At 57.0% G+C, this 21,380-nt stretch overlaps 1 protein-coding gene across 9 annotated transcripts in view; it reads left to right on the top strand.

Annotated features, from left to right (window-relative positions):
* Positions 1 to 21,380, top strand: part of HDAC4 (histone deacetylase 4) — a 288,150-nt gene that overhangs the window by 217,234 nt on the left and 49,536 nt on the right. For all 9 annotated transcript variants that reach the window (XM_059167529.1, XM_059167531.1, XM_059167530.1 and 6 more), the window contains 6 exons: positions 1,053 to 1,184; positions 4,340 to 4,452; positions 9,167 to 9,283; positions 9,367 to 9,565; positions 15,282 to 15,502; positions 18,751 to 19,008. In XM_059167529.1, coding sequence (XP_059023512.1) covers positions 1,053 to 1,184; positions 4,340 to 4,452; positions 9,167 to 9,283; positions 9,367 to 9,565; positions 15,282 to 15,502; positions 18,751 to 19,008 — 1,040 coding nt within the window. The remainder of the gene's footprint in view (positions 1 to 1,052; positions 1,185 to 4,339; positions 4,453 to 9,166; positions 9,284 to 9,366; positions 9,566 to 15,281; positions 15,503 to 18,750; positions 19,009 to 21,380) is intronic.

Here is a 21,380-nt window from a genome sequence, read left to right on the forward strand (position 1 = left end):
CAGGGCCCCCAGAGAGCTGCCCTTTGCCTCCCAGCCTCCGGCTGGGTCACTGGCGCCCCAGCACTTAGGCCTGGCACACTGCTACCCTGCTTCCCAAGGGACCGGGTCCCCGTGCCCGGCCTGCTGCCTCAAACCCAGGCTGTCTTAGTTCTGATTCCAGGGGGAAATTCAATTATATTGCTTGTGCTCTGGAGAGCGTGAACTTCCTGTTCCAGAAAGATTAAAAGCAGCAGGGTTGCTGATTAAAAACAAACAAAAAGGTAAAACCTTGCTTATTTGCAAACAGAGAAGTAGTAGGAACTTGGAAGTTGTCAGGTAAAACCTCAGAACTTGAATGAATGTCTTTGCAGTGGCGATCTTACCCCTGGCCTGGCCCTGAGGCCTCATGGAGACTCCTGCATGGGCATCCACATGGGAGGGGGGGCACCCTCCTCCCAGAGCAGCCTCACAGGGGCATGCCCTTGCCCTGCTTCCCGGAGCTGTGACCTGGTTGGTCAGGGGGGGTGGTCTGCTCTCCAGGTGCAGGGGCATGGGAACCCCTGAGCTTAAATACACAGGTTTGCAAAGTCCACGCAGAGCTGGTGACAGACCGAACCAAGCTGAAACGCCTGTGTCCTGTTCAGGTGGCATCTCAGGGAGACAGGGACTTGCTCACCCCTACGCGGGTGTGGACTGGTTGGCCCTAGGGCCCCAGGACAGCCGCTCACCTGCAGTGGCTTGTTTCCGGGTTGTTGGCTGCAGGAGGAATTTCTGACAAGCAGATGAATAAGGAAGTGTAACACAGAGCAGGTGGGTCACCATCCTTCAACGACCCATGGGGCCACAGAAACACAGCAGGAAGCCTCAGACAGGCTTTGCTCATTACCTGAACCGTGGGTGGGACTGGAGATCCTCCGCACAGACCTCAGGAACGCTGCCTTCCCTTTACCCTGGACCCGCACATCCGTGTTGTCTCAATATTTACCCAACATGCATATTTTTTAACTGCCAGTGAGAGAAACTCGACCACAGCCGTGACCGTCTGATTATAACGGTGTCTCCTTTTCATGCAGCTTCTGAACCCAATTTGAAATTACGGTCCAGGCTAAAGCAGAAGGTGGCAGAGCGACGGAGCAGCCCCCTGCTGCGCAGAAAAGACGGGCCAGTGGTTACAGCTCTGAAGAAGCGCCCACTGGATGTCACGGGTACGCCCACTGCTAGCCCACCCCTGCCCCACCCCCATACCCACACCTCTGCACGGTGCTCTCAGCCCCCGGTGCCTGCAGTGCGAGTCCAAGAGCCGCCACTGGTGTCTGGGCACACAGGGCACCTCCTGTCTGCTCGCAGCCCCAGCCTCCAAGAGCACCCGGCCACCAGAACACCCGGGTTGGACACTGCATGGGGTGTTTGCAGGAATATTGAGTTGAGGGTTCTCTGAAGGTTTCACTGATCCTGTCCTATTAGCAGTAAATCACATGGTTCTGATCTGCTCCACTGCCCATTACAGTGTCCAGACCACTGGGGAGCATTGAAATCTTCCTGGCAAGAGTCCCACAGGTGGGAAGGGAATGAAGGAGGGAGCGCAGCGGTCCCCACTTCCTTAGCGAGCATTGCTCTCGGCCCCCATCTAGTGGTGGGCATGCGGTAGTGCACCCCCAGCCAGAGCCCAGTCTTCAGGGACGCCCTCCTTCCTGAGGATGCTTCCCACTTCCCAAGACGCACACCACCACAAGGGTGCAGCCCACCTAATGAGGATACGCCCCATCTCGGGACACCCCCACCCTGAGGACGCAGTCCATTTCCTGTGGGTATGAGAACATACCCCAGCCCCTGGGGTGCATCCCGTATCCTGAGGGCACACACCAGCACCAGAATAAAGGGGGGAAGGCAAAGGCACTGTTTGCATTAAGTTCAGGTACCATGTTTGAAACCCGAGGCCCCTGGTGGCAGTCTGTATGTGTTGGGTTCTTAGGGAAGGAGGACAGGGCTCCCCGGGCTGGTCCTCTGTGTCCGTGGCCAGCACCGCGCACACACTGACCGAGCCCAGGGCCTCTGAGTAAGGGGGAGAGCTCCGCTCCCCACCCCATCCCACTGTGTTGAGGGTTCTATAGCAGCGGAAAACCCTTCACCCAAGCTCTGGCCTCTGAGTGTTTGTCTGAAAGGGTTGACGCTCCTCACTTTGTTACTAATGTTCAGTGCTGGGGGTTCAGGGCCTTGTCTGAAGAGAGGAGGGACCATCACCCAGAGTCTCAGCACCTGGGGGATTCCATGTGAAGTCAGGAGTGAAAGCCCATGTCCAAACACAGATGCAGCGTTGTCTCCTTTGAGGCGTGCCTGGCAGTGGGCCGGCGGCTTCCATGGGCAGAAGGGCCATGCATGTATTCTAGTCCTGCAGTGGGTGAGATGGAACCGTCAGCAGGCTTCTTCGTGTGTTCACGTTGTCCGCCTGGGGCTGTTGAATGCCACGGTGAGTCAGCACCAGGCTGCGTGTGCACAGAGCGACGCAGGCCCTTGCCTTCCCGGAGCTCAGAGCCAGTGGTTACAGCTCACAGCTGCCCGTCACGGGTGGCCCCTCTAGCGAACTGCACCCACCCCAGCTGCCTGGTACTGGGTCAGGGCACGTCCAGGGTGCCCGTGAAGAGGTCTGGAGCAAGAAGAGGCTGGGGAATGTGGGGGGGGGGGTGAGTGCAGCTGGTACAGGGACAAGAGGAGACAGGCTTCCAGGGGCAGAGTGCAGAAATGCCTTTCCAGGAGACAGGAAGTAAGAAGCTAAGGGAGGTGGTCCCGATCGAGCAAGGGAACCCCCATTTGCAGCCCTGGGGAGCATGGTCTCCTGCGGGAGAGCAGGGGAGTGCATGTCTGCAGAGGGATAGGGGGGTGGGCTGGGGGCCCAGCTGGGCAGGTCGGGGCCCAGGACCAGGCAGGTTCATAGCTGCTTTACCCCAGTTGCTAGCGAAGGCCACGCGTGCTTCGGGAACAGAGGTAATAGTGAGCTGCCTGTGCACATACGCATCTGAATGGTTAGATCTCATGGTGGGACACGGATTCATCACAAGCACTTTTGGCACCTGGAGTAGGACCCCACTTGGGCAGGTGCAGATAACACTGTGACGATGACACATTTGTGTTCATTTCCCAGACGACATTCCTAGAAGCGGCATAACTGAGTGGAAAGTGAGTGAAGAGCTGGGTATATATGTTTTCTTGGCCCAGTTTCTCACACTCTTGCTACGCAAGAACAGTTACCTGGTGACCCCGCTGGGGGTGCACGTTTGCAGGGAGTCCTGGGGGAACCCAGCGTGGAACTTGGGCTAGGATCCGCAGAGAAGGTGTCCTACGAGGGCCACGGGGATTGCACTCGAGGGCAAGGTGGCGGCCCTGGAGGCCACAGCTCTGTCTTCATGCAGAAAGCCCAGGGGCCTTCTCGGCAGTTCCCAGTTAGTGAAGTGTAAGCAAAGGTGATTTCCCCCAATAGAGAAGTAAACTCTGGGTTTGGTGTGTTGGGGTGGGGGGGGGGGGTTAGGGGGTGAGGTTTCTGGTCTGAGCTCATCGTCAGCATCTGGGATGGCCGGTGACCTGGCTGGCGATCTTGCACTCACAGCTGCCCGGTCAAGAGGACCAGGGACTGCAGAGCTCTCTGCGCTGAGTCCATTGTCAAAGGGCCATGAAACCAAAGGACACAGAAAAAGCTAAACAGGTCCATCCATAAACATGGAGTGTCACCACCGAGGCTGCGCTGGCAGGGAAAAGGAGATGGGGGTGGGATGCGTCCCCGAGGCGCGGCCTGTTGCCGTGGAGACTGGTCCAGATCCGCAGGGCTGGGCTACGGCTCCCTGTGAAGTAACTTGGAGGATCACTTAGCGTGTGACTCTGGGAAACACCGATCAGTCCCCGAAGCTAGCAGCATGTCCCCCTGGGTGTCTGATGTCATGCAGGAAAAATGAGAGGCTTTAATTCAAAGGGAGTCCTGTGGCCAGTGGCTGTGTTGGTAAGCACAGCACACCTGACCGTCCCTATTCACAGTCATGCGGCGTCTGTGTTTCCTGGTCTTTTGTTGTTTGGTTATTGACATTTAAGGCCTTATCTTCCCAGTGTGTCAGATCATCTTGAAATTCAAGAGGAAGACAATTGGTAACGTGCATAACCTAAAAGCCCCCACAGAGCTGTCTGTGTAGAGCTCACGGGGGAGTCCGTAGCAAAACCAAAAGTAGGGAATCCACCTCGCAGCCCCTGTTTGGGGACTCTGGTCATGTTCTGTCCTGATGTGGTTTCTGCCTGTCAGCAAGCTGGCCATGGGAACTCTGCGTGGCCTGGGACCCTGGCACGGAGCACAGCTCACACGTGTCTCTCCACCACACAGACTCGGCGTGCAGCAGCGCCCCCGGCTCTGCGCCCAGCTCCCCCAACAACAGCTCCGGGAACGTCAGCACGGAGAACGGGATCGCACCCGCCGTCGCCAGCATCCCGGCCGAGGTCAGTGTGGGCTTGCCATTCGCTTCTGTTCCCTGCGCCGGCCCCGTGGCAGGTTCAGCCAGTTGTTTCCCTCGAAATGGCCCTCTAGCCTTGACTGTCCAGGTTGGGAGGCGTCCCGGACAAGGCCCCTCCCTGCCACTGAGCCCTGCTCCCCCTTTACATTGGAGCACAGTGGTCCAGACATGAGAACAGCTATAACCCCAACCTCTGGCCCCGGGCTCCTTCAGAGCGTATTTAACTAGGCTGATCAGAACACACACTCGGTGCCACTGGGCCCCAGAAGCCCCACACTCATGTGTCCCTGGGTCTCTGCACAGTGGCTGGGAACGGGAACACAGCACACATGGGAACCGCTGTTGGGTGGGAATCCAGCTGCTTGTGGTGCTTCAGAAATACTCGGCCAACCAACACACGTCCTGTGTCTGGGGGGAACGGGTGACATGGGGCGGATGGTTAGGGTGTTGGGCGGTTAGGAAGGCCACAGGAGGCTTCTCCCAAATGCCACTGGCCTCAGACAAGCCCCTCATCCTGCCCATCAGGCACCAGGTGTGCTGTAGTTGAGAGTCACATGAGCACACAGAGTTCTGGAGTCAGCTGGCAGAGAGGAAGGAAGGGTGATCTTGGGGAGACAGCTGGGTGGCCTCGTGAGCCAGGTGGAGGGGCTCGGGGCTGGCTGCTGGGTGTGCCCTGCACCGGACCTGGGTTGCGGGGTACTTTCCGGGCCGTGGTCTCCAGGACCTTCTTCCTTATTCACTTTGGTGTGTGTGTTTATTGCACAAGTGTCCCTGGTGCCGGGCCCTGGGATTGGAGGGCCAGGTGGCTAGGCAGCAGCCCTGCAGCCTGCGAAAGGCAGGCACCAACCGCACTCGGGAAGAGGAAGAGGATTGTGTGCTCGCCGCTCAAGGCTGCGGGCTCGGGTGACCACGTGGGGAGCCACGTCAACACTGAGTTTCCCGGTGATCTCAGCCCTGAGTGCTGTCTGCTCCCTGCGCACATGGTCCTGCTGCGTGGGTGGTTCTTCAGAGCTCTTTTTGAGCTGCTAACTCACAGGAGGCTACAGTTCGTTAAACAGAGTGACTTCCTTTCCTCCTAAATATCTGGACGTGAATCTTGCCTTCCCGATGGGAGGACAGAGTGAAGTGGGGACACGCAGGTGTGGGGGCGAAGCATTTTCCGGCAGGTTCGTGAACGCCAATGCACAAACAGACAGCGGCCCCTGAGGTCGTGGTGTGCACGGCCGTCCCTGCTTCCTCACTCCCCATGTCCTTGCGCATCTGGTTCTTTCGTCACCTGTCCCTTCAACCCCATGTACGCTCTATGTGGATGGTCACAGATCTTGACACCCCTGCTCTGCAGGACTGAGGTCATAGTGGCCGGCTGCCTGTAGTGGGCCTTGGGGCCTTGCCAGGACCCTGCTTCCTGGCACGACACATGCCCGCCAGCCCGGTCTTGTCAGCCGCACCCCCACCTGCTGTCTAATCGGGTTCATTCTGCGGGGTGCCTTACCGGGGAGCATCTACACGGATCCCGTTTAAATTGTGTGTCAAGTTTTACAAGTCACGTGTGAATGTCAACGAAGCTGCTACAAATTACAGATGTGAAAGGATTGACCAGAAAAGTGAAAAGGCCGTTGCTCTTCTTTGCATCAGATTGTCCCTGCGGTCGGCAGGGTGGTCTCCCGACCGTCTCGTCCCACCAGGATGACCTCTGTGGGTTCAGGGTTTGTGAGAATCTGACCACTCCTGAGAACATGCAGGCCTTATGAAGCCTCCTTGGGCACCGGGGGCCCCGCTGGCCCTGCGCGCCACCCCACCCCACCGCTGCCCTACGCATACCCCCCACCGCTGCCCTGCCACAGCCCCATTTACACAGAAGAAATAGCCTCCCCAGACCCAGAGACAGCCACTCCCTCCAGCTGAGAAGGCCAGTGCAGTGCTGGGTACGTAGCCACACCCCCACTTTGTGCAGAACTCGGGAGGTGATAAGCCCGGCATAGGGCAGATGGAGACGGCCAGCTCGGCGCATGTGGGCAGTCAGCATCCCCAGTCATTCTCAGAAGGTGGCATTCTTTCTAAAAATAAATAAGGTAAAAAAAAAATAGAGGGATTATAAAGAGGAAATGATAACTTTGCAGACATTAGGAGGTCTGCTTATTTTGTGCCTGGATAATTGCAATCCCATGGGGCCGTGCCTTCCATGGCAATCGGAGCCGTTTTCTCAGGAGCCAAGCTCATTGTTACTCTTTCACTTGTGGCAAAAAGTGCTTCTGTCAAGGGAAGGCGCTTCCCGCGGTGGTGGCTGGGTCAGGCCCGCACAGCTTCCTCGCGAGCCACATGTAGGACAGCACATACCCAGTGCCCCAGCACGAAGAACACTCTCCTTCCTGCTTTAACTTCACAGCATCTGAACAAAGATCATGTTTCCGAACGACACTACAGCAGGGCTATGTTCAGCAGCAGCGTCAGGGCTCTTGCAGGGCCGGAGGATCAGCACATGCCCCTTTATCTTGCTTTGCAGATGTTGTCTTTTCTTTTTTGCTTGCTTTCTTTCTTTTTTTTTCTTTTTTTTTTTTTTTACAAATCGAAGTTTCAGGCCTTCCACGGAGGACGTCACTGCAGAGGGGCTGCAAACAGGAGGAAAACTGGAATTCCAAGTGGAGCCTGCAGATGGGACCGAATCACAGCAATCTTGTGATCAGATCCGAGGGAGGAGGCGTTGCTTCCTGGGGCCGAGCAAAGAAAGGGGTTTCCCGAGTCGGAATCTAGTCCTGGTGACGATGCCGTGAAGACCATTAAAGAGACACCAGAGGGTTTAGGATATGATGTTCGTTTAGGCACTAAAGCGGCGGCAGGAAGTTCTCCTGCGGGTGAAATGCCATCAAACAGCATCATGTGCGACCGAGAAATCGAGAAAGGAGGTCAGTCAATGGGCAAATCATTGTCTTACTTTAGGAACCTGCCACAGCTGCCCCAGCCATCAGCAGCCACCACCCTGATCCGTCAGTGCCATGGACATCGCAGTGCGACCCTCTTCCAGCAAAAGGACTACAACTCACTGAGAGCTCAGATGACGGGTAGCATTTTTTAGCAATGAAATGTTCTTCAGCAAGGGTGTGTACGTTCAAAAAGACTTAATGCTATTGCATGAATACTACATTAACAGACTAGAGTATAATACCCACAGAACTTTTATGTGCACTGGGAAACCAGTCCATTCACAGTACTAATGTCCATGCACTGTTCTGGGACCAGGCCCACGGCATCTCCGAGGGGAACCCCAGCTCACTCCGACCTCCGATGGGAAGAAGAAGCCGCTTGCAAGCCAGGCCAGCAGTCAGTCCACCCCTGCTGTCTACAGCAACTTGGTGATAACTTTTAGCTCACAATTTTTGGGGGGGATATGAAATTCAAAGGCACCAGTGTGCATCTCCTCTTCAGTGACACACCACAGTGCAAGGGGAACTGAGAGAAGACTGGTCGGCTGTGCATCAGTCTGTTTTCCGTGATGCAGACTCCATCTGCAAACCCTCTTAGCCAGCCTGTGGCAACATTATGCGCTTGTTCTCACTGCCCCTCGGTTCAGCACATTGACTCTGCTCTGGGGGGATGTCGGGGTGAATAAAACAACGTCCTTTGTAGCAAAGACTATCATTCTAAAAGGAAAAAGAGGATGTAATAATTCAGATCCTTGGTGAATGCTCCTGCTAACCTTTTCCTGACTTTCTGTCCCGGTCCTCCCTGTCTGTCTGCTTTTGAAAAAGTAGACAATTCTACAACTTGTTTTTCTGACTTAACAAGACGTCATTGAGATGCCAGCCAGTCGGGGAGGTGTTTCCCTGTGTACCTTCGTCTGTTCAGCCTTGCACGCTTTGCAGGACACTCAGCCCTCTGCCTCTGTGCGCCTCAGCCATACCTTCCTGGGACCATCCCTGGACCAGCATCGTTTCGTAGGAGTTCATCCTAAGAGTGGAGATTCAGGATCGAAACTTAGATACATTTTTAAAGCTTTTGACATGGATTGCCAAGTTTTCCTACAGAAAGAGTGCGCCAACTTATAACGCACTGATCAATGCCCTTCTGTTCCGTGGGGCCAAAAGAGTATTCTCAGTTGTCATATCTTTGCTGGCTTAATAAGGTTTTAAATATGTTTTAGATCACTAATGATGTTGAGTATTTTTTCATGAGTTTATTTTTCCTTAATATCAGCTCTTTGTCATTTGCCTTTCCGTGCGATTTTCTCATTGTTCATTATTATTTGATCTGTGAGTTCTTTACATATGAGCTTTCTCTGCCCGATGTGTGGCTGGCATTACAGCGGCTGTTACTTGCCTTTTTGTGAGGGATATTTTTAATCAATTTTTTTTTTTTTTTTTTTTTTTTTGTTTCTGTCTCTGACATTGTGTTTGAAGAGACCTTCCCAACCAAGAATATAATTTAAAATACACTATCTTAGGTTTTCTTGATAGTTTACAATGAATTAGCAGTATGGATAAAAACAGGAGTCTAATGGGCTGCGAATCTATGTTTGTGGCCTGCTTTAAAATGTCATGCCCACCTGCATGCTAGAACCTGTTAAGTACGTGTGTACTGCAGTATCTGGGAGTTCAGCAGGGCCTGCGCCGACATATTTTCTGTTGTGATTTCCTGTGGCATATGCTGCCCACGCTTATTGGGGACAGACCGCGTGTAACAGCCTTCATGTATTCTGTCTCCAGAGCGGCTTGGCACACAGACTCGTGACTCGAGAAGGCTCCGTGGCCCCACTCCCCCTCTACACGTCACCATCCTTGCCCAACATCACTCTGGGACTGCCTGCCACCGGCCCGTCCGCTGTGAGTAGGCGTCCGCAGGTGTGCGCGTTGTGGGGCCGCTGTCCCAGGGCCTCGGCCCGGGCGTCATGCTTGTGCCTCTCCAGGGGGCGGCCGGCCAGCAGGAAGCCGAGCGACTTGCTCTCCCAGCCCTCCAGCAGCGGATCTCCCTCTTCCCCGGCACCCACCTCACCCCCTACCTGAGCACGGCACCCCTGGAGCGCGACGGCGGGGCCACACACAACCCCCTCCTACAACACATGGTCCTGCTGGAGCAGCCACCCACGCAGACGCCCCTCGTCACAGGTGAGCACGGGGTCCCGGGCTGTGCGGACACCCCTCATCACAGGTGAGCATGGGGGCCACACGGATGCCCCTCAGCACAGGTGAGCAGGGGTCGGGGGGCCCTTCATGCTTGGCTTCCTGGGAATCTGATTATTTGCTCAGAATTAGAATTGAAAAGACTCTCAGAGCTACCCCCTTCACACTCCCTGGTACTTGGGTGGAAAATGCAGGTGCTAAGCGCATCACCAGGTCCCGACCTGTGGGCACACAGGGCCTCTTCTGGTCACCTTGTTGAGAGTCATGGGGCCGGTCTGGATGCCACATCCTGCCCTCAGGTGTGTCTGCAGATGGCGAGCTCCATCTTCCACTAGTGTTCCTTGGTGTCCATGTGTCTGTCTGTCCCCTGGTGCTAGCACTGGGGTCACCATCCTCTTCAGAGTTGAGGGGTCTATAGCTTGTGGGGGAGCGGAAGCCTCACCACACATCTTAACTTTCAGAAAATAGGTCATGAGCTCAGGTGTCTCAGGGTCTGATCTGAAGGTACATCTGAGTCTCTGTGACTCTCAGCATCAGGGGCCTGAGCAGTGAGGACGCCTGAATTTCTGTCTCGTGTCATTTAGTAACACATAGGTGACACCTGACTATCCTCATAATCACGGTCCCCTGCTCATCTCATCACAGGAGGATCTGCCCTTCCCCCACCATTAAAGAGCTTTCCTAACGCCGTTCCCCACAGCTTCCCCTTATGAGACCTCACCTCGCCGGTAAATTTGCTGAACTTGACTTCTTTGTGGTTGACCGAGTTGCTGGATCTGTCCTCCTTGTGCGGTCCATGGCCCTGACTGTGATGGCAGTTGCCCACGGCCTGCGTTGCTGGATCTGTCCTCTGTGTGCGGTTCATGGCCCTGTCTGTGATGGCAGTTGCCCACAGCCTGCCTGCAGCGGTGAGACTGGGGCATGACTGCCCAGACCCTGGCCGGCTCCCTGTCCACCCTGCCCTCAAATTCACAGGCCCCTCCCAGTTCCAGGGACCCTGGCTGGAGGTGCTGGAGGCAGGGTCATGGCCAGGAACACAGGCTCCTTCGTCTCCCCTTCTCCCAGCTCAGTGACCTTGGGAATTCTTCCCGTGTGCCATGACTCAGTTTCCCCATACATGAAAGGGGGATAACACAAGTAACCTGCCCTTTGAGTTTCCTGAGGGCTCAGTGAGGCATATTTTCCGCAGGACAGCACCTGCCATGGTACCCTTAGACATTCACTGCTGTGGTTACTTTTGGGTTTGGCACTTCTAACCTTTAACCTTGCTGTCTCCCTCACCTCCCCCAGGCCACCCTGTCGGTCCACCCCAGTTCTCGTGGCTCCTTCCCTATCCCCTCCCTGGGAACAGGGCCCTGACTTAGGTCTCGGTGGGAGCACGCCTCCTGACCTGGCATCCTGCCCCTCAAGGCCTGGGCAGGCCTCGCCACCCCAAGCAGAGCCATCCTGGGCAGGAGCGCTGGCCCGACATGGCCACTGACGTTGGAAATGGAAGTTAAGGCCCAGAAGTGAAGCGAACATTCAGTTTTCTGGTCCCCCGTGGGGCGTAGTGGGTGCACAGGTGGCTGGTGGTTGTTGAGCCGGTGCATGTGAAGGGTCTGTGTTTGCACAGAGGGGCCTGTTGGGCGGCGCTGGCCGGGAGCAGAGGCCTGGTGCCCATCGGCGCACTGCATGGTTCGCAGCTGTATGGGCTCCCTCTTCACCAACCAGGGCCGCCCTTCTCACTGGGCCTGGCCCCCAATGTCCATCCCCACTCCCGTCTGGTGTGGCCTCCCTCCTGTGTGCTCTGCCCAAGGCTGCAGAAGCTCCCACCTCCACATGGCTTTGACGTTGCTCATCTCCTGCTCACCTTCCTCCTGCACAACAAGCACTGTGCTTCTACGGCGTGGCCAGCCCACTCCTGGCACCTGCTCGGTCTTGAGTGCCTGCAGCCAACGGCTCTGGGGTCGAAACCAGGGAAAGTCGGGGTCTCCGAGGGCCACCAGCCAGCAGACCCGAGTTTCCATGAGTCCTTGCAGATAATCATGATAGAAAGTCTGAGCTAGAGCAGCTCCATCCCATAAAGGGTGGAAGCAGAGGCCCTAGGGGAGAAGAGGCTGGCCTGGGTCTAGGGGGGTGACAAGGTATGGGTCAGAGGGCCACATCACTTCTGGAGCAGGACCCCCAAGTGGCCCTCACCTCCTTGCTTCCCACTGCCCCAGCACGGCTGGAGCAGTTTGCTTAAATCTTCTGAGAAGAGCAGTGCGCCCTGGAGCACTTCCAGAAGCTGGGCCTCTGACTTCCCAAGGCTGGGGGAGAGATGGAACCACTGTTCCAAGGAGGAAACCCTATCTGCCGAGCACTGTGCGCTCCTGTTGTCCAGACAGCCCACCTGATGTGGTCCTTATATGGCCAGGGCACAGATCTTCAGCCCAGCATTTCCTCTGGGCCAGGCGCTGGGGACATGGACCCCCACGGGCCCAGAGAGCTGCAGTCCAGACAGGGCACTCAGGGTGGACATCAAGGAAGAAAGGCTTCCTGGAGGAGGCCTGGATTGCCAAGACCTTGCGTGGGAGTGTTAGGGGAGTGGGGGGAGAAAGGCCAGTGGAGGGAACAGGTGTTTCACCTGCCGGGTGTGGCATCGTTCTAGCCTCTGGTCACTCACGGGGCCGGCCCCAGCCTGGTATGGGGCAGACAGGCAGCCTTCACCTGTGGTCGTCCTTCCGAGCATAGGGGCTCTGCCGATCTCCGCAGCGGTGATCACATGCCCCCGGGGTTCCTCATTTTTCCTGAAAACCATGAATCCCAGGAGGGGCTTGAGCACAACTGGCTGTGGGCGCTGCTGCACCTGGGACCTAACCAGTGATCCCTGGCCCTGGCCAGGTCCCCAGAAGCTCCAGCAAGGCCGAATGGTCCAGGCAGGCCCTGCCACACATGGCTTTTCTTGCAATGCTCCTGTGATGCTTATGTGTGGCCCGAACTGCAAACCACGGGTTAGACCCAGTCTCGCCTGCCTTACTGTCCTTCGAAGGGTTTTAAAGAGTTTCACTGTGGTGTGTAGGGCTAGGGACTCATCAGATGGTTTTCTAAGGACCCAGGCCACATGAGTCACTCGTCCAGTGTGAGTTCATCTACTTAACCAGATCTCCATAGTACGAAGACCAGCACTTCAGAACTGGGCCCAAAACATCAGGGCAGCCTGACTCTTCACCCCCATATCTGTGGGGATATCTAAGTGGTGCCTTTGTTTGTGAACTCACCAGTTCACACCAGTTAGTGCTATGCATAGCACATCTCGAAGCCTGGATGGCTGGCTCAGTGCCGGGAGTTAACATTGTCCTTAGGATCACGTGGTCCAACTTGGACTTTCGGGGGTGCTGGCCACCCTCCTGGTCCCGCTGGAAGGAGCCGAGGTCTGTGATGCTAAGTGAGCTCTCTCCCAGAGAACTCCCAGAGTCCTCCCACAGAGGAACTTCCGCCCATGCTGTGGGTAGGAAGATCAGAGCCTTGGTTCAGCCTTCCAGCTGGCCAGGTGCTCAGGAAAAGGCCCCAGGCAGCCCGGCCTCCCTGCCCAGAGAGGGTACAGGAGCCTTGGGTCAGGCTCTGCCCCTACACAGCGCTCAGCACAACACAGGCCTCGGCCAACGGCTGGGTTGCCTAGGACAACCAGTGTGGTTTGATGCTAAAATCTTTTAGGAGATATACCAAAAGCCAGATAATGGTTGTCATCAGAAACCCTTGCAAATGACCTGAAGGGCCAACTGGAAGTCACCTGGCCAGTAGGTTGGGCATTCTGTTTTCTGCACTGTGACCCATCCCTGGGAGGATGGCCGTGGGGTTTTACACCCCAGGAGGCCCATAGTGAAATACGGACTGGGGTCCTCCCACCATCTGCCTGTGTCCCCATGGAGACAGTGGCCCATGTCCTCAGAGCCACCCTGCATGAAGGAGGAAACTGTACCCGTTGGGGAGGGCAGCAAGCACCAGAAGGTGGGCGGGCTCACACTCATGCTGGGCTGCTAGAGCAGCTCATTCCTGCTCAGTGATCAGCCCTAGATGCTCAGTCTCTGGGGAACTGGGTCCCTGCCCTGGAGTCCAGGGAAGCTTCTCTGGGGGGCGTGGGGCCAGCCACCCAATAGCCAGGCATGGCTCTGCTGCCCCCTCACGACTTCACCTTCCTTCCCAGTATGCACGGAGGCCTAAGGGCCATCTGCTCAGGGAGCTGCGTGTCCGAGGGGGACCTGCTCAGGGCCGCGTTGCCTCCGATCCCGTCAGTGCAGCCCCTTGTGGCAGTCTTCCTCACGCTGCTGCTCAGGACACCTCCATCAACGGGAAGAATTCCAAAACACCACCTTAGGGGGATGCTTTCTTTTTCTTTTTCTTTTTCTTTTCTTTTTCTTTTTTTTTTTTTTTTAGCTTTTCTAGAAAACTTGGCAGGGAATGAGTCAATCTTTTGTGTTACTAACTTTAATTTAGTAGCTGAGCAGATAATGAAATTCATGGTGACTTCTCTTTTCAGAAAACAGTGGACCGGACAGAAGGTGATGGCGGTTTAGGGGACAAAGTTGACAGACGTCTCAAACAGCTAGTGAGGGACAGCTTTGTGAGGGTTGGGTCTTTTCTCTGTGTGTGCTTTCTATCTGCGTACAGCATTTAGAAATCGCCACAGCCGTGACGGGATAAGGGGAAGACCAAGACTGTAGTGCTCCTGGGGGGGCTTTGGAGCGCCCGGGGAGGACACGGGCAGGAGCACCTGCCTGTTGGGGACACCTCGGGAGGCTCCTGGGGCCGTGCTCTCAGGGAGCCTGGCTGCTGCTGAGCTCGGGCACGTGCCATCCCTCCGAGGCAGACACCCTGTGACCTGGGTCCTCCTCAGTCTGAGCCTGTGTCCATCCATCTGAGGCTTCCAGGCAGTGGGCAATCAGGTAGGGTTTGGGTTTATTAGAAAATTAGGGCAAAGGTTTATTAGAAAAACGGTAGTAAGGTGCCTAAACCCCCAGTTTGCAAAAATAAAAACCCAGATGTACAAAAAGCTTACAGAAGGAGAAGCGTTCGGCATCCTGAGTCCCCCGAAGAGGTTGCATTTTAAAATAAGACTCAAATACAGATTAGAACAGGATTGTGTATCAGTTTGGGTTCTTAAGCACACGGTCCAGGCGCAGGTTGGTGAAGCAGCACAAAGGCATGCAGGCCAGCAGAACGCTTGGAGAAAGGTGTTGACCTTGACTGGACGTAGCGGGATTTGTATAAGCATGACTGTCCCCCTTGTGCATCAGGTGACCCCTTGAAGAGACCCTTAAAGATTTGATCCTAAAGACATTTCATTCCCTTGCAACTTAATTTCTGGGTCACTTAGGGAAGAGCCATGTCCACAGCCTTCTGGAACATTCCAGGCCACCGGAACCTCTGCCACCGTTCTCAGCGTGGCCCGAACCTCTCCAGCTGCCTGCAGTGCTGCTCAGACCGACACCAGCATTCCCAGGGCCCAGGGCTCCCAGAGGGCTGTCGTGGGGCCCCTCGTGGGTGGGCCCACCATGCCGGAGCCTGTCCCTTGGATGCCCACTTATGGCAGGGGCCTGGTGTCAGGGGACGGCCACCTCCCAGTGGCCCCCACTCTGGGCTTCTGGCGGTGTGTGCCCGGGGCTCTGGGGTGGAATGGGGAACCTTCCCGTATGCCCTGCCACCTCTCCACCTGTGTCACCTTCCCACTGGTGTCTTTCAGGCCTGGGCGCGCTGCCCCTGCACGCACAGCCGCTGGTGGGTACAGAGCGCGTGTCCCCGTCTGTGCACAAGCTGCGGCAGCACCGCCCGCTGGGGCGCACGCAGTCGGCCCCACTGCCCCAGAACGCGCCAGCCCTGCAGCACCTGGTGATCCAGCAGCAGCACCAGCAGTTCCTGGAGAAGCACAAGCAGCACTTCCAGCAGCAGCTGCACATGAACAAGGTGGGTCTGCGGGCACAGGACTGGTGGGGGCCGCTGGGCAGGGGTGTGGCTCAGCATGTCCCCCTGACTTCCTGGAGGGCCCTCCCCTTCCGTGAGCAACCCCCCACAGGGAGCCCCCAGCTGTCCACCGCCTGGAGCCCTAAGAGCACCTTGTCCAAGCCCGTGGGACTTCACCCTCAGAGGGGATAGCGTGCGGGACAGCCTTCAGAGGTGTGTGCACCTGCGTGGTCCCGAAAGCCCCTCCCACAGCCGCTTGTTGGCAGGGAGCAGCCACAGGCTGTTACGTTTAAACACACTGGTGATTAAAACCCAAAGTTGGGCTGTACTCCCTGAAGGTGGGGGCCAGCAGCAGCCCAGCTGTGGCCTGAGGGTCCCCACGACAGGGTCACAGGGACACACATGAGGAGACAGTCCCCCCCCCAACCCCGGCACCGGGATCCTGAATGGCCAGATGCCCAGAGTGTCCATGGCCCCCGGGCAGAGGGTGCAGAACCCGTCGGGAGTGGGGGGCCACCACACACAGCTCTCATGGGGATGGCAGAGGCACTTGCCTCCTGTGGGCAAGACAGGGACTGTCTGTTCACTCCCAGCGTCAAAGGCAGTTCACGTCCGTCTTCCTAGCATGGCTGTGGCTTCTTAATTTCATCTGACTGATGGGGTGGGAGGTTTTAGGAAGACAGAAAACACCTCTTCATTCCTGGTGAGTTCTTGGAAAGAATGATTTAGAAACTGGGTGATTTCCCCGGATTCTGTTACGTGATTGATTATGAGAGGGAACAGCAGGTGATTGAAGTCTTTGTGCAACGTTCTCCTGGGATCTCGGGGAGCCAGTGATATTATCTCGTGCTGTTGAGTACCGGTGTGTCCGCCCTATGCCGGGGCTTGCTGTCCCTGAGGGGCTCCCGCTGGCCCAATGGTGGGAGCACCCAGCTCCTGGCAGCTCTGAGGCCACCCACCCTCCCAGCCTGCTGAGGGTGCACTGGGGACCTCAGCCTTCGGTCCAGCCCCAACCTTTTAACATAGCCGCTTCGGTTTTCCCACAGTCCCCGGCTGCGGGAACCCTGCTGTGGGGCCAGTAACCTCTATGAGCAGGAAGAATGGACGCTTGAGCTGGCTGTGCTCTGTGGCTGGAGCCCCTCAGCCATGGGCCAGCGTTGGTTGTTAGTGCCTGGGGCCTGATGTGCCATGGTGTTTGATAAAGGTTTGCTAGGCGAAGGAGCTTTCTGGAGAATGCGTGCCCCCACCAGGTGGGCAGAGCTTACAGTTGGGAAGTGGCAGGGATGCCTCCACGTCTAGAAGTGCCCCTGAGTGGGTCTGAGTCGAGTTGGGTGGGAATCGTGCTGCGGCAGACAGGCTTTCCTCTTCCTGCTGGAAAAGAGCACTTGTCAGCGTCTGCACCCCTGCAGGACCGAGGGTTCACTGAGCACGAGGTTCCTGCCCTAGCTGTGGAGTGCCACACAGTGCTGGAGTCCTGCGGAGGCTGGGCTGTGAACCCGAGACCTCAGGCCCCTGTGTTTGGGTAGGCGGACCGCCAGCATGTCCAATGAACTCCCATACTGGCCCCAACTGCAGTCTGGCCTTGTGGACCTGCATTTGTCTGCACATCATCAGTAAAAGGGGCACCAAAGGTCCAAAGGAGGACAGCGAGCTGGTTGTGTGTCCGGTTTGCAGCTGCGTTTGCCCGTAGGAGCCTCACCCCCGAACCAGCTCTGCAGAGCAGCGAGCCCATGACCTGGCTGGCAGATGCAGAACCGCATTTAGCAGGCGCAGGGAGGCCTCTGCCTGTCACCACGCCCCAGGGAGGCTGCATGGCGGTGGAGCCAGAACCCCCGTGGCCATGGCCGGTGGTGGAACGTGCACTCGGCATCACAGGAGGCCGCTACTGTGGCCTCGACCCTCCCTGACTCCCTCTGTACCACCACCTGGAGGCCAAATACCCGCCCCCGCCGGAGCTTCTCCACACCTCGGGATGAGTGCCAAGCTCCAGGGAGACAGTGGCCACTCAGGTGCCCCTGCTCCTGCCCAGCGCTTCCCAGGACAGTGGGGTCGGCACTTCCCAGCTCCGGAAATGCTTCACAGGGCCGAGCTGGCGCTCACGGAAGCCCAGAGCATCCTTAGTCCTCTGGAGGGACCTGGAGGTCGCTGCTCAGATGCCCTCATCTTCTGAGGAAGTTGAGAAGGCCAGAGAGGGAGCCAGGGACACTCGCTCTGGGAGCACTCAGGTCCCTGTTCCCACTCCACCTGCTCCCCCGCCTCTAAGCTTTTACCATCTTGCAGCACCCTCCTGGGGCCGCAGGGAGGGACCCACACTCCCAGCCCAGGCTGACACACAAAACACACAAGAAGAAGGAGTGGGCACCGCAGGGCATTAAACAGAACCATCTGGGACTTTGACACATTCGGCTCTAATCCCACCCGGCATTGCTCCTGGAAGAAGCAGAAGGCGAGCTGAGGTCAATGGGCAGCCAGATCCATCCCGACGGAGAAATTCACCTGTTTGCCTCCATTGCTGATGAACTAATGCCATGGGGACGAGGCAGATACTCCTACCAGTCCCAGGCCTCCAAGAGGGTGCCAGTGCCATCAGCACCGTCCCCAGGCCCCACCAGTGTCCCTCCAATGGGAGTAAGCCCCTCCACATCCTGGGGCAACTCACAGCATGGCTGGTGGGTCACAAGCCATCAGCCACATTTGTGGAGCTCCTGAGGGGACTTACATGTGTACAGCTTGGCACCTGCCACCACAAAGTGTAACCGATAAGCTCCCACGGCCATGATTTCCTTGTTTGGGGGAGGGCATCTCTGCTAGGTCAGCTCCGAGGCCCCATGGAGCCCTCCACTGGGTCAGCAGAAGGACCGGTGACCTCAATGCAGGGTCGCCTCCAGTGGCCGCAGCACCCTGCTCTCCCACGCCTGCCCTGGGGCCAGACCCACAGACTGTGTGCAGGCTGCTGCGTGGCCCCCTCCCCTGAGCCTGCAGGTGCTCAGCTCCTCCTGCCGTCTGCAGGGCAGCACTGCCCGGCCCGACATCTTCCACCCACCCCCTCCTTCACAGATGTGCAGCAAGTGCAGGGCTGTCCTTCCCTGGGTAGGGCAGACTCCCTCAGTGCCCAGGCTGTGGGCCTTAGCTTGGGGTTCGCAGCACCCCCCTGGGGTCGTCTGTCCCTTTGCTCTGAGATCTGGACCTTGTGATGCCCCTCTACTGTCCCTTCATCCCTGTCGCTCTCCTCCCTTCCCTCTGCCTTGTAGATGATCCCCAAACAGAGCGAGCCAGCTCGGCAGCCCGAGAGCCACCCCGAGGAGACCGAGGAGGAGCTTCGTGAGCACCAGGCCCTCCTGGAGGAGCCCTACCTGGACCGGCTGTCAGGGCAAAAGGAGCCGCACGCACTGGCTGGGGTGCAGGTGAAGCAGGAGCCCATCGAGAGTGACGAGGAGGAGGCAGAGCCCCCGCGGGACTCGGAGTCTGGCCAGCGCCAGCCCACGGAGCAGGAGCTGCTCTTCAGACAGGTGACCGTGCTGGCTGAGGCCAGGCCAGGTGGGAGAGGACAGACAGGCACAGGACACAGGGTTAGGACGGGCCCTCAGACGGTGGCCCATGTGCCCTGAGGGCCAGCGCCCTGTGGCTAGCAGTCTGTGAACGCTGCAGAGCCCCCCATTCCTGCCTGGCCGCGTCCTTGCCCAACCATCCCTGGGTGGTATAGGACGAAGCTGCGGTTTGAAGTCTATTTGACGTTAGTAATACTGGATGTTACTGGCCCTCTGTCCACTATGGCTATCCGTGTGCCTATAATCCAGCCAAATGCCAGCCCCAGAATCCCTAGAGATTGCTTTCTTTCAGATGTAAAAACTGTAGGTTCACATAAATCCTACTGTTAGTAGGATCGGCGTAATCATCAAAGGTGGGAGGAGGTAGATTGATTTCTCAGTTGATCAAAAAGGTAGGCAGGGTTTTTGGGTGCCCAAGAGCAGTACTGACCAACTTTATAGATTGAAAAAACAGTGACACAGACACCTAGTCCCAGGCACTGACACATATTAACCAACCTCACAAGAGACTGATGAATAAATCTGATGATTGATTTATCAATTTAGTGGAAAGTAAAACTGCCATATCTGCAGGACACTCAGACAGCCAGCTAGGGAGGCTGCTTGTTCTTAGCCAGCAGGGCCCAAGATCCAGGGGTACCCAGAACACAGGATTTGATCATAATGTTGATTCAGGAGCAGAGCTGTGTATGGGCACAGTAGCTCCCACGGCCCAGAGCGGGATGTTGCAGGCAGCCGGTGTTGACTATGCTTTTCTGAGCCCAGCTGGCCATCCTGGGAGCCTACCTGTGTGGGGTTTTGCTCCCGGGGTGGTGGGTGGGCCTTGCTGAGCGCCTATGTGGAATTCAGTGCATTATCAGGATACTTGTGGGATATTGGAACAGCCTTAAGTGAACATTCAGGGTTGGTCTTGCAGATGATAAAGTGATCGGCATTTGTTTAGAGAAAAAGTGTTATTTTGCTATAACCCCAAGACAGTGAGTAAGTAGAGACACCTAGTTTCTTTATTCTTTGAAAAATCATGAGCAGAGCTCCCTGTTGGGAACTTGGTGGTCCTTGTAAGCACAAGCCAAGGCCGCTGATGCTTTGGAAACCGGGCGTCAGGGAGAGGCGCTGTCAGGCAGAGTCCGGTGCCTGTGGCAGTGGGTGTGAGCCCCACAGTCGTGGCTTCCATTGGCAGAAGCACAGGAAGGTGGTTTCGGGCAGCTAGGTCCACTCTCTCCCTCTCTGCTCCCCACCGACTCCTCTTCCTGAAGGCAGGAATATCGGGCAGCAGGGCTCAGAGGCTCCCTTCCCGTGCAGCTGCTGTGCTGCTGCTCACGCAGAGGCCATGGGCCCTGTCGTCTTGCAAAAGGACAAGATCTGTTCACGGAAATGAAGGCCAGGTTCGTGGAGGAACTGTGCCTTCCCTGGCACCTTGGCTGCTACCCACAGTGCCTTCACCGTTCCGGGGAGGCCTTCCCTGCAAGCCCAGCCCCTGCTGCCTCGGGGCTCTTCTGGGCGGGCTCTACTCTGCCCCTCACAGGGATGCGCGCTTCAGTGGGGGGCTCCAGGCCCCACCCAGCACTTCCCACTCCTCCATACCCCTTCTGGAGCCCTCTGTGATTCCCCACTGGCCTGCGGCCAGGGCAGAGAAGAGCCCTGCGAGCTCATGGTGGTGCCTGCCAGCCACCCTCGAGGGAGGCAGTCCCCGCTCCGAGCGTCAAACTGCCTCTTCACACCTGAGCTCCCTTAGTTTCCAAACTGCTTGTTTTAGGTCCCTGTGGTATTGTGCTCTTCCCATAGAAACACAATTTTCATGAAAAAAGAGTTTTTCGCAAAAAACTATTTCTGAATTCACCTCCTTTTCTCCTGGTTATTTTAGCTGAAAAGCGGCTAACATCCTGGGGATTGTCCATCTGGGTCCCCACCTCCTCTGAGCGGCACGCCCATCCCCTCCCTGGCCACAAAACTGGCCAGCAGGGCCCCAGGCATCTGGAACCTGAGCGAGACATTTCTTTGCTGCATCTGCCATCTTTCTGCCCTGGAGTGGGGAGCTATGGGGTGGGGAGAGGCCAGGGAGCAGACCGTGGCACCAAATGGAAAAGTCAGCGTTTCTATACCACCATGTGCTCCTCACGTGCGTTTTGGGCATGCAGATCGGGTCCTCTTCGTCTGAAGCAAGACAGCAGCAGACTGGCCCAGGAGGGCTGCCTGTAGGCGGGGGAATCTCCATGGACAGCAGGCAGCCCATCCCAACCAGCCGCCCTGACATGCTTCAAGCCACATGCCGCATGCCAGTGAACAAATGGGCATGTGGTTTGCAGGAAGGGACCACATAACTCTGCAGCTGG

This window comes from Mustela lutreola, chromosome 3 (assembly GCF_030435805.1).
Source record: "Mustela lutreola isolate mMusLut2 chromosome 3, mMusLut2.pri, whole genome shotgun sequence".
NCBI lineage: Eukaryota > Metazoa > Chordata > Mammalia > Carnivora > Mustelidae > Mustela > Mustela lutreola.